A 12,951-nucleotide genomic window follows, 5' to 3' on the forward strand; every position below is an offset into this window, starting at 1 on the left:
CTCTTTTCTTGGCAGACTGCCCAGAGAGGAGAGAAGTCCCTTCACTGATGTCTTCAGGCACTTTGCATTGACTTGTATTACTGAAGTCATTTGCAAGTCGCGATCGGCCTTTTTTAACAGTACAATCGGCTGAATCGGTTGACCTCTAGTCACCTATATATCTAGGTCATGTATAGCTTGTAGTAGAGGGTAACATGCTTTAGCTAGTAGTAGGGCACGTTGATCTAGGGCATGTATTGCTAGTAGTAGGTCACACTTGTCATGGTATAGATGGTAGTAATAGTAGGTCATATTCACCCAGGCCATGGTATAGTTAATAGTGGTGGGTCATACTCCTCTAGGCCAAGGTATAGCTAGCAGTAGTTGGTCACTAGTAGCAGATGGTCAGCTTCATCTAGGTCAAGGTGTAGCTTGTACAGCAGTGGTCTCTAAACTGGGGACCCTTTGCTTGACTTTAACCGGCCCTTTGGAACTGTTCTTTCCACTCATATGTGATGCTATCCTGCCAACTGACACCAACAATGGGATACTGTTGATGCCAATGATGGGGCACTATCATTGCACGCGCGCGCTCTATCTTCCCCTCACTCGTCTCCATGTCAGGCCAGGGACAGGTCCGGATTGCTGTTACGGACCTGTCTCCTAACTTTTTTAGCTGGCTCCTAGATTCCAAGCAAATTTGTCAAGCCCTGATTTAAATGATAAAATAAGTGATTTCTGTGTACTAAGCTTGGACTCGTATCTCTGGAGAGGTTGTTGTATTTTAGTGCTTAAGTACTCGGTCTAAGCTATATGCCAGTTGGTATGCAATTGCACTGCGTGTTGGCAGATTGCATGCAGATTTTAAGCTAACAGATCTTTCAGACAGAGATCTGTGTGTGTAATGTAGTGGCTCAGCGGACCGGTCTGCTGAGCCACTAAACTGTTGGGTGGTGGCAGGCTATCGTTTATTGTGTGTGGGAAGAGTGATTAAAGGGGTTATAACACTTTGTTTTTTATTTTCTAAATAGGTTCCTTTTAAGCTAGTGCATTGTTGGTAAACATACCTTTTTCCTTCGATTTCCCTTTTTTAAATGTTGTGTCTTTTTTTTTTTTTTTTTTTTTTTCTTTGTCTGAATTTTTCACTTCCTGTTTCTCATCAGTAAACTTCACACCATCATCCGAGCGGTGTTTAGTCAGCCAGAAGAGCTTACTGAAGAGGAACAGGAAGTGAGAAATTCAGACAAAACAAAACAAAAAAATTTACAAGGGAAATCAAAGGAAAAGGTAAGGGAACCAACAATGCACTAGCTTAAAGGAACCTATTTAGAAAATGGGTGTGCCAAGCTTTTGGCACTATACTCAAAAAATGCCTGCGGCTGTAATTGATGTAAAGGTGCTTCAACAAAGTATTGAGCAAAGGCTGTGAATACTTAGGTACATTTTTATTTTATTTTATTGAGGAAAATGTGGAGTTTAATCCATTTTGGAATAAGGCTGTAACTTAACAAAATGTGGAAAAAATGTAAGCGCTGTGCATGCATCCTGGATGCACTGTACTTGGATCTGGAAAACCTAGCCTGTCTAGAGTCTGGATCTCGCTAACCTGGTTTTTATCTTTTTGCAGAGATGGCAGAAGTCGTTCTGGTGATTGGCAGCGGTGGTAGAGAGCATGCCTTAGCCTGGAAGCTGGCACAGTCCACCCATGTGAAACAAGTCCTTGTGGCACCAGGAAATGCGGGTACTGCTACTAATGGGAAGATCACAAATTCTGGTAAGAACCATGCCTAGTATGGAGTGCTGATGGGGACTTGACTTTTATTTTTATTTTTTTTATTTTTTTTAATTTGGGACTCCGCTTTAAGAACAAACCTACAGAAATCTTGTTTGTATCTTGGACTGCTTGTATCTATGTAATTTTTAGCACCGCCAAAGTATAGGCAGAAGAGTGCCTGGAGGTGGACCATACCTTGGGCAGGAGGTATCTGGATTTCAGGCAAATTGAATGAGTTTCTATGGTATACAATAAGATCTATTGAGGAGGAACAACTGTGACAGGTTTTTGATGGGGATATCAGGGGATTATATATATATATATATATATATATATATATATATATATATATATATATATATATATATATATATATATATATATATATATATATATATATATAATATCATTTTTATTGTAAAGGGAATTACTACTTCCGGATCACATTGGCAATTTAGTGAGGGAGGACTTCCCTACCTAACCCCAACCCCCCCCCCCCCCATTTTATTTATTTTTTTTTTTTTTATATTTTTTTTTTTTTTTAGGTAATGACAGCAGATGATTCCCAATTTCAAGCAAGGATTGAATAAGTAGAGTGTTTTCAGCCCTAATGCAGTTAGATTCGCTTTTAATATCCTTCAGAGGACATGTGTCTCTCACATGCCCAGTCAGTTTTCCTTGTGACTCTTGGTGAAAAGAATTAAAATTTGGCAAAGATGATGCTTTTGGCCCATTGAAGTATACTATACATTAATTCTGAAAATACTGAATTCTGTTTTTACGCACATTGTTTGATTTGGAGATCTCTCTTAAAAAGAGAGGATTTATGTTGGTCGTGGTTATGCCTGATGGTAACATCAGATTTAATTATCTTTCCTCACTACAGATGTCCCGGTTGGAGACCATGCTCAGGTTATACAATTCTGCAAAAACAACAACGTAGCATTGGTGGTTGTCGGGCCAGAAGCCCCTTTAGCTGCAGGTAATGCTTCTTGTGCTGCCAAGGCTTTGTTTTTCAGCAACCTTTTAGCATTTGCATGTATTTAACTTAATGTACCCCCTCTTTATGTGTGTGTGTGTGTGTGTATGTGTGTGTGTGTATATATATGTGTGTAATATATATATATATATATATATCTATCTATCTCATAATTTCTCTATCCATCATATTTCTCACACTTCCATACAAATAAAGAGGGGAATCATTAATAAAAAATATATATATATATAATGTATATTTATTATATTAAATGTATTATGATTTTTTAAATCTTCAGGTCTGGTGGATGATTTGACGGCAGCTGGAGTGAGATGTTTTGGTCCCACAGCAAAGGCTGCTCAGCTGGAAGCCAGTAAAAGTTTTGCTAAAGATTTTATGGACCGACATGGCATCCCGACGGCTAAGTGGAAGTCTTTCACTGACCCTAAACCAGCTTGTGACTTTATCAATAGGTAGTTATCAGTGTACCCAAAGGGGAATGGTAAAATTCTGCGCAGTTGGCAAAAGTCTAGAATAATTTTTTTTTAATTTCAACCTGTTCATAAATCCAAGGCTGCAGAGTTAACTGGAGGTCCTATTGCTCTTGTGTCTCTATAGCGCTGACTTCCAAGCCCTGGTGGTCAAGGCAAGTGGCCTGGCAGCTGGAAAGGGAGTGATTGTGGCCAGCAGCAGGGAAGAGGCTTGTAAAGCGGTTAATGAGATTATGCAGGTAAGAAATGTAAAGCAAGCGCCCTGTTCAGGACAGGCATCACATGAATTGGTGTGTTTATCCATCACACAATGGGTTGTCTTCTGGAGTATGTTTTGTCTACCCCCATCAACTTGGATGTGTCTTGTTGTGATAGCGAGTGGTATGTATGGGTTTCATTAGGTTGGACCTGTAATAACTATTTGTAATGGCATAGGTTTGCTTTAGGGGACATTTAGGAGACTGGTTCGGGTTTGATTTTAGATAAAATCGTTCTTCCAGAGAATATGAAGGAACAAATATCTATGTCGGCATGGATCCTTAGGGAGCAACTTATAATCGCAAAACATGCCGATTTTAAGCAAATGATTATATGAACCTGGAATTTGTTCTGAGGACGTGATTGTGTGTTTTACTTTTCTGTTAATTTCATTTTGAGGTTTATTATTATTATTATTATTATTATTCATGATTTATATAGCGCTAACAGTTTACGCAGTGTTTTACAATGTATGGGGGGGGGGGCAACACAATTCCAGTACAATACAAAAGGTACAGGAGGGCCCTGCTCGTAGAGCTTACATTCTAAAGGGCGGGTGGTACATTGAAAGTTCCACCTTGTATTATCCAATTTCGGGTTTATAAAGGGATTGAAATTATAGAATACGTTATGAACCCACCTGTTGCTTTATGACCATGCTGTTCTGAAATCATACCTGTGGTGTATCCATAAGTCGTAGTTGTGATGAATGGTTGGAAGTCAATCTTTTATCACAATCAACTTATTAATGCGTTTCTTATAACCCAATTTGGTTGACTTTTCAAAACCATCATACACTCAGTTAAAGGCTCCTTAGCTTTGCCATAGAAAGAGAAAATAAACTGTTCATTGATCAAAATTATTTCCCACATTTCTGTAAATTATCTGTAAATGACTTCACTTGCATATGTACTTATGATCATGAGCACCTGTTATTACTTGGGGTAATGTATTGCAATGGTATTCTTAGAAAGATTACAGTGCTTGTGGATAATGGGCTTTCTATTGGCAGGTGTGTGTATGTGGGTTTTTATATAAATTTTTTTTTTTTTTTTTTTCTCTCCTAAATTTCCCAGGCAGTATGTGACATTTCAATGGGGGGTACCAAAGAGCCTACCAACATGCATAAAACTTTACTGAAAATGTATCAATGCATGTTGTGGTGTGCTTTCCTCCTCGCGCCTCCTTCTTATTTCTTAATCTTCCTTTTTTTTTTTTTTTTTTTTTTCGTTTTTATGACTATTATGGTGTGAATGAGCTGGCCACGTCCCCCATCCCCCCCCCCCCCCTTCTCCTTTTTTTTTTTTTTTGCAGAGAATTTTCCCAAATTGCTTTGATTCTTACCTTTTGTGACCAGTTAACTTCCTCCAGAAAATTCTACAGTTGCTATTGGTGTTTAGATGCTCCATAATGAGCCTCACAGATTATCAGCTATGTTATGCCTGGTTATAGAAATCAAATCTATTTATTCCATTATGTTGTACTTAATATAGTGTGGTGTATTTCCACATTCATGGTGTTGCTATTAATGAGGTATAAAATTGTTGCCTATGATTGACTTTTCATGTGCTTATTCCTATAGGACAAGGCATTTGGAGAAGCTGGGGACACTGTTGTAGTGGAGGAGCTCCTGGAGGGTGAAGAAGTGTCTGTATGTATCATAGGTTGTCTATGGATACATTTTATTTTATTTTTCTTTGTAGCTCCCTGCAGTATACAATGTCAGGCTGTGTACTCCATTCAGAAAGCACAGGGACTGAACCTCCTGTGCTGGAGGAAGCTATAGCAGTCATTGGTTTACAGTGCTGCCCATCCTGCCTGTAGAAAACCTTTGCATTCAGGTCATGTTTGTAAGGCCTCATGCACCTGGAAGTCTGGGGCTGTACAACTATTTCTCCACCGCTAAGCCATAGGTGCTGCATACAGCAGCCCATAGAAATAGATAGCTGTACGCAGGTATATAACAGTATTGGAGGTGCACCAAATGGAAACCCAAAGTGTGTATATACACACACACACACACACACACACACACACACACACAGTGTATGTATGTAAAGTTCAACATTTAAATTTAATATTTTAAATGAATATGAATTTGTCGGCCATTATTGGCACCTTTTTTTTCAGCTCAAAAAAAAAAGCATCCCTTTAAATTCTATGTATGTCTTCACACTGGTTCATTCTGCTTCTGTTGTGTTAAAAGCTTGCTTGCATTTTTGGTCCGTTACAATTTCTGGTTCAGGGTTTTTTATTTTATTTTATTTATTTTTTTCCTTTACTTTTTATTGATGCGGTTTTTGAGTCTCATGACCATGAAAAATGCACTGTAAACTCAGTAAATTTTCAGCTAAATCGCATGCCTTTTTCTTGATCAGCAAAAATGTCAAACACCATTTTTGGCCCATATGTTTCGGTTGCCGACCTTTTCGGTGCGTCTCTAACGTATGTAATGTAAACATGTGCATGCATGCAGACGTGTGCTCCTGGACACAGACCAGTGTACAGCCATTGATTTCTGTGGGTGGCTGTATGCAGCACATAAGGCCCGAGCAAGGAAGTGCACCCAAATTTTACTTTGTACAGCCCTTGGCGCCTGTGTACACTAGGCCTAAGCCCTTGTACACACGGTCGGATATTCCGATGGAAAATGTCCGCTCAAACCGTGTTGTCAGATAATCCAACAGTGTGTGGGCTCCATCAGACTGTTTCCGTCGGAATATCCGACGGACCAAGTTTTAGAGCTGGGCTATAAAAATTTTCCGACAACATGATCCGATCGGACTATGTCCGGTCGTTTGTAGAGAATTCCGATCAGACAAAGTGCCACGCATGCTCAGATCAAATTCCTAGACCAAAGCTATTGGCTACTAGCCTGAACATAGTCCCGTCGTAACTAAATGACGTCATCATGTTACGAACGATCGTATTTTTCCACCACTGTGTCCGACCGTGTGTATGCAACACCCGTTTCGGACAAAATCCGACAGATTTTGTTGTCGGAATGTCCGACCGTGTGTCCAAGGGCTAAGAGTAATTTCTGGCATCAAGTAAAATCTTTCAGTGAACGACTAATGCTGTGATTGTTGTATCAATCTCCAAGATGTGTAAATGAATGGTTTCTGTGAAGTCCTCTTAAATATGAGAATTCAAATCTGGGAGTGCAGTTGGTAGAGAAACTTTCTGCTGTAGATGACATGTGGGTAGGTCAGGAGCATGCACAATTAGACTACAACTAGGGTGTGAATAATTGGAGTGTGTCTTAAAGGAGCTGTAAAGTCTCATGGGTTTTCACCTTAATGCATGAAGGTGAAAACCCATGCTGCAGCTGCTTCCCGGAGCCCCCCTTTTTCTTACTTGAACCGATCATTCCAGTTACGAGTCCATCAGCTCCAGCTGCTGTCTCAGGTCTTCATTGGATAGATTTGCTCTGTTTCTGTCAATCAAATCCAGTGACACGAGGGAGTGGGGCTGAGTCCTGCTTTCTGAGTCAATGGGAGCGTGTCTGCATGGGTGCCCCCCATTGAAATCGGCTCTCCATGGGGGCACCCGATGAAGAGGGAGGCGCCAGGAGCGCTGCCGGGGGACCCCAGAGAAGGAAGATCGGGGCCACTCTGTGCAAAACCCGTTTTTGTAAAGTTTATTTTGTTAATTAAAAAAAATAAAAAAACTTTAAGCATGGTAAACGTAATTAATGGGCAGCACAATCACTTGGTGGTTAGCATATCTGCCCTGCAGTACTGGGGTCACGACTCAAATCCCAGTCGGGACACTATCTGCATTGAGTGCATGTACTTCTTGTACTTGCATAGATTTCTTCTGAATACTATTGTTTCCTCCCATACTCCAAAGCCCTACTAATGGGTTGATTGACTCCTGTCTAAATTGGCCCCAGTATGTGAGATGGGGGACCTTCGATTGTAAGCTCATTGAGGGCATTGGCTGATGTGACTGTACAATATTAAAAGTGCTGCTTAATTTGTCTGTGCTATATAAATACCTTTAATAAAAAATTATTGTTCGTTACTGTGAAATCAACTGAAATGCTGGTTATTCTGTTGCAGTGCCTCTGTTTCACAGATGGGGTCACTGTTGCTCCCATGCCTCCAGCCCAGGATCATAAAAGATTAATGGATGAGGATCAAGGCCCTAACACAGGAGGGATGGGAGCTTACTGCCCTACACCCCAGGTATGGGCTGGAAAATGCTTCTGCAACAACATGCACTAGTTCCAAAATAATTGTTACTTGAATAGCATAAAATCATCTAACTCTTGTTACTTCAGATATCGGAGGCATTGCTTGCGGAAATCCGGGATACAGTGCTGCAGAAATCTGTAGATGGAATTCGGAAAGAGGGAACGCCATATATAGGTAAGATCAGTGTAGTAGTTTAGTGTAATTTCAATACTTTTAGAAGGCAGAATGGTTTCCTACTGATGAGTAAAACATTAGCTATAACCTATTCCAGAAGCTATACTTTATTTTTATTTATTTAAAAAAAAAAAAATACTAGGGTTGTTACTGATTAAAATTTTCGTGTTCGATTAATTTTCTTTTTTAACCGATCGACTAATTCTGATTAATTAGAACGCACATACAGATCCAACTACTTTTTAGCTGATTTAGCACCTTTTGTTATGGCAACGGCCGAAGCCGGACTTAGCGGGGCATGGCTAGGACGTTATAAACGTGGCCTCACTATGCCCATAATCACAGCCTCACTATAGTCTGTGCCTGGATTACAGTCTGCGGGCATCTCCCACTGTGTGTCTCTGAGCTGAGTGTGAAATCTTTGGCCGCGATGTGAGAAAAGTCCCGCCCTCCTCCTAGATCACCTTGTGTGATGGACAGAACACTGCGTCTATCACACAAGCTGATCTAGGAGGAGGGCAGGACTTATCACAGCTCGGCAAGGTTTTCACACTCGGCTCGGAGACGCACAGAGGGCGATACCCGCAGACTGTGTATGACATATAGTGGAGGGAGAGGAGTGCTGCGGCCCCAGGGCAGGCAGCCTACCGATCAAAAAAAAATGAACGATTAATCGTTAATTTCCACAGCCCTAAAAAATACTCTTGCAGTGCACCCTCTCCTACTACCAGGCTCAAATGCATGTTAAAGGAGAACTTCAACTTTTACAAAAAAAAAAAACACATAGCAATCTCTTTGCAGATTAAAAAATGTGCATTTATTATTTTTTAATGCAGCCTGTAAGGCACTGCACCCGAGAATTCCAAATGATGGATGCAATGTCAGGCTCCTGCAGACACTCGGCAATTGTATGTCAGTCAGTTACTGTATGGCAGGAAGAATCTATGAACTACGTGAGCACTCACCAGTGTCCTCGCAGTTCATTGAGAAATACAAGCTCGTTGACCGCAGAGGCTGATGGTACTTTTGTCATTCATTCACATAACTCTGTGAATGATTGACGCCACTGTGTGGGTGGATTCCCGCATGACCAATTATTTTTTTATTTTTATTATTCTGACAGCAGATGAGGGGAGAAAGTTGTCACAGCGAGGGCAGGGGTAGTGGAGGAGAGAGGAGGCAGGAGCTGGAACATGTAAGATGTTCCAAAGATGGACTTGTCCTTTAAGTCTAGGAGGTAGGAGAATAAGGTTGTCCCGTACCTGGTCAAGGCCGTGTTGATGAGCGGGCTGTCCTTACGCCTCTTGTCCTATTTCCCCTGGGATTATGGCTGTGTATAACAGGGCACAGAGTGGCATGGGTGCCGTTAAAATATTTGGTTCAGAATATCTTTATGTTGGCAGATGCAGAGCTGAAGCTGACTTGCTGACTGCAGGCGGTTTCTGGTCTAGAACCAGGAGCAGTATTGGAGCCAAGCCAGGGTCAGTGCTAGAGTCAACAGAAGATCAGGAACAGAAAGCCATGTCAAGATACAGATGAATACAGGATCAGGTCATAAGCAGCATGAGCTGATGACCACTCTGCAATGAACCTTTAGCTTGTGTAGATGCATGCAGAGTCCTAATGCTGTGCACAGTTCTATGGACCCTTCTGTGTACAAGCGCATTCTTTTTGAGCATGGCTTTCCTGACACAGGTGTAATATTTATCTTATTCCTTGTTATGGAACTCTTCCCTTCCCTTGGGTGCTCAGGGTTGTGGGTGGTTCCATGCGTACAATGCAGTACTATTGATCCTTCGTTATAGTAAAATTGTATAGTCTAGGCCCATATACTTTAGTTAGGATAATATTTTCTTGAAGTGCCAACCCTCAATATAAACAATAGGAAAATGAATATTTAATGGATCTGGGCGTTTAAATGGTCTCCTCCAGACAATTAAAGATGCATATTTGCATGTGAATATTTATTAGGTACTAGAAAAAGACAGACATATAAACCTAAACCCGTAGGGGCGAACGCATAAGATCCTATGCTGATGTGCAGTGATCCTGAGGAGACCTGGACATTTCCCACAATAGGTGGTTTCCGCAGGACAACACTCATTTTCCTATATCTCCACATGGGTGATCTCATGTGACACCTATACTTGTAGTATTTCTTGGGATAGGACTGCCAACCGATGATTAAATCTACCATGTATATGGAGGGAGTGAACCGATCCCTTAATGGAGCCCTATTTTTCATCCTAAGTGAGGAGCATCTATATTAATAGACCTGTGATTGACAGTGTTATCTGTGCAATGCAGTCATTGCCTGCGATGTGGGTTACTTTTGGTCTCCCCTTAATCCGGATGTCCTGAATGGCTTAAAGATTCTGAGTTGGTTACGAAGCAAAACATGTTGGCTACTTCAATGTAACATCTCTTGGTGTGTGTGAATGTGTGTGTGTGTGTGTATGTGTGTGTGTGTGTATATATATATATATATATATATATATATATATATATATATATATATATATATATATCTCTCTCATTTATTTGCATGTGTGAGTAGCCCCCTACTGGTTTTTATGTCCTTTTTCTGTTATCTAATATTTAAATGCAAATGTGTATCTTTAATTGTCTGGTGGAGACTATTTAATGCCCAGATACATTACAAATTCCTTTTCCCATTATTGGTCCTTCATTATAATTTGTGAAACCAATGACCAGATCACTGAATAGACTTTGGGGAACTGTTTGCACAAAATGGAGGAAGCCTGTCTGAACCAGGCTTATGGTAAGTATTATATGGAGCAGGTTATAAAAGACACTGTTATTGACTGTAATAACTGTCTTGCTGTATTTGCAGTTATGACAAGTCTTATGTGTTTTCAGGCATTCTTTATGCTGGTATTATGCTTACCAACGATGGACCGAAGGTGCTTGAGTTTAACTGCCGATTTGGAGATCCGGAATGTCAGGTGAGTAACACTTGCTTGTGCTCATATTCATGAAATGCAACGTTAAAGAGTTGCGCCCCTGATGCTTGCTTGTCCGGGGTTACCGTGATGTCGGCACCCCACTCCTTTTTGGTCTTGGGCATTAAGATTTGTTTTGGGCACAAAGGGGTTAAGATGAGGCATGTAGATTATATTGGCTACAGTGAGGTAGGAGACCAATGCAAAAATCACTTTGTTAAAATCCAATTCCTCATGAAAGTGATCTCTCACCATTGCATGTGTATTTCAAATAGGAATCAGTGTTTTTGTTTTTTTGTCTTTTAACTGTTTTTCAAGGTGATACTGCCGCTTCTTCAGAGTGACTTGTATGAAGTTATCCAGGCCACTCTAGATGGACGCCTTGCTGCTTCTATGCCAGTGTGGCGGAAGGCCCATGCTGCAGTTACTGTAGTTATGGCTAGCGGGGGATATCCTGGTAGCTATGCCAAAGGCCTGGAAATCACAGGTAAGATCTTGTATCAAGTGCACTGTGCAATTTTTCTTTAATACATACATTTTTTTTATTTTATTTTTTCTTGGCCCGTGTGATTGTCATGTTGGTGCAGTATCTCAGACCTTGGCAGCTTCACTGATACTTTTCATACCAGAGCTTCATACGAATTATAACTGAATTTTACACATTATGTGTAATGGTTTATATCCCATTACCTGCAGGTGGCTGCTTCTGTTTAAATTTCAGTTCCAGCACCTCAAGAAAATACCCTGAGCAGCAGCTGCTGCTCCTGAGAAATGGTGCACCGCTTGCCTGCCCCTCTCTGCTTTTTCCATTGTTGACCCTGCTCTTTCGAGATGCATAGCATTCTGTGGATGGGTGGTGGAGATCCTGCTATCCAGTTCTGTGTATGGCATAGGGGGCAGAATTAGTGCAACTGTTCTCAGTAACAGTGGCTGCTGTTAACTCTGACAGCACCAAAAGATAACTGCTCAGAGCAATATTCTGCAGCCACGAAGGAAGCGGGCAACGAAGATTATATATATATATATATATATATATATATATATATATATATATATATATATATATATATATATATATATATAATTTTTTTTGTTAACCAGAAGCAGCCTTCTGCAGGTAATAGAATTCATACCATTGCACATAACTTGAGTGCTTGGCACTGTGTACCAAAAAAGAAAACTGACGTTTTGAGTTTACAGTATAATATGTGGTTTCCCTGCAGCTGATCTTTTCCTCATTACCGATGTACCATTCTTTGCTCTACTCTGCTGTGTCTTGGTAGACAATCAGGACTTTGCTTGTTCATGACTGAGCTACCCCACTGGTGACTGGTGGGGTAATGCTCAAGAAGCTGTTAGGTGGCGAAAAAGGAACAAATTAACAGAATTTTATTTTCAAACCTTCATTTTTTTTTTTTTCTTTACATTAAACTATAGGTTCACAGCACAGGAAATGTATTGCTTTTTTTCTGAATAAATTTGTAAAATATATTTTCTTCCCCTTTCTCCAAGTTACCAATTTGTTACAATTAACACTTCTAGATGATATTGGGGCTCATGCACAAAGGACGTTTAGAAAAAGCAGATGTAAAAACATGTTTTTAGCCGTGTGTGGTGTTTGTTTTTTTATTATTCTAGTAAAACCGCTCCCCATGTAAAAACGTCAATCAGCTAAAAGCTTGTTACAGCATTTAGCCATGTTTTTGCATTTTTACAGCCAAACTATTGGCGTGTGTGTGTTTTTTTGTTTTTCTGCCACTAAACACTTATGCCTCCCAACTGAATGTTTTTGTGCATTTACACAATGGGTAACATGGAGAGTTCGGAGGGAGTTAAAAAAAATAATTAAAAAAATACGCCAGACCCCCCCCCCCCCCCCCCCCCCCCCAAATGAAGCTGCAAAAATATCCTGTGTGCATGAGCCCTTAAAGTGGTGTTAGATTCAGCCAGCTAGTCTTATATTTTTTTCAACTTCCAGAGCACGACAAAACTGTCCAGCAAAAGTGGCAGATAGAGGGATAAGACAAACCATTTACTGCTGACAGGGTTGCTTACAATGATCCCGTTGTATTCATCAATGTAAAACCTTTATCCCAAACGGAGAAAAAAAAAGTGTTAGCTGGAGGGTCACTTT

At 40.4% G+C, this 12,951-nt stretch overlaps 1 protein-coding gene across 1 annotated transcript in view; it reads left to right on the forward strand.

The window, feature by feature from the left end:
* GART (phosphoribosylglycinamide formyltransferase, phosphoribosylglycinamide synthetase, phosphoribosylaminoimidazole synthetase) overlaps positions 1–12,951 on the forward strand; it is a 71,144-nt gene that overhangs the window by 8,941 nt on the left and 49,252 nt on the right. The window contains exons 2-10 of the mRNA XM_077479953.1: positions 1,607–1,753; positions 2,640–2,735; positions 3,031–3,205; positions 3,351–3,462; positions 5,064–5,132; positions 7,546–7,671; positions 7,767–7,854; positions 10,735–10,820; positions 11,136–11,304. Coding sequence (XP_077336079.1) covers positions 1,609–1,753; positions 2,640–2,735; positions 3,031–3,205; positions 3,351–3,462; positions 5,064–5,132; positions 7,546–7,671; positions 7,767–7,854; positions 10,735–10,820; positions 11,136–11,304 — 1,066 coding nt within the window. The 5' untranslated portion in view covers positions 1,607–1,608. The remainder of the gene's footprint in view (positions 1–1,606; positions 1,754–2,639; positions 2,736–3,030; positions 3,206–3,350; positions 3,463–5,063; positions 5,133–7,545; positions 7,672–7,766; positions 7,855–10,734; positions 10,821–11,135; positions 11,305–12,951) is intronic.

This window comes from Lithobates pipiens, unplaced genomic scaffold (genome assembly GCF_037356315.1).
Source record: "Lithobates pipiens isolate NorthernLeopardFrog02 unplaced genomic scaffold, aLitPip1_a1.2 Scaffold_16, whole genome shotgun sequence".
Taxonomy (NCBI): domain Eukaryota; kingdom Metazoa; phylum Chordata; class Amphibia; order Anura; family Ranidae; genus Lithobates; species Lithobates pipiens.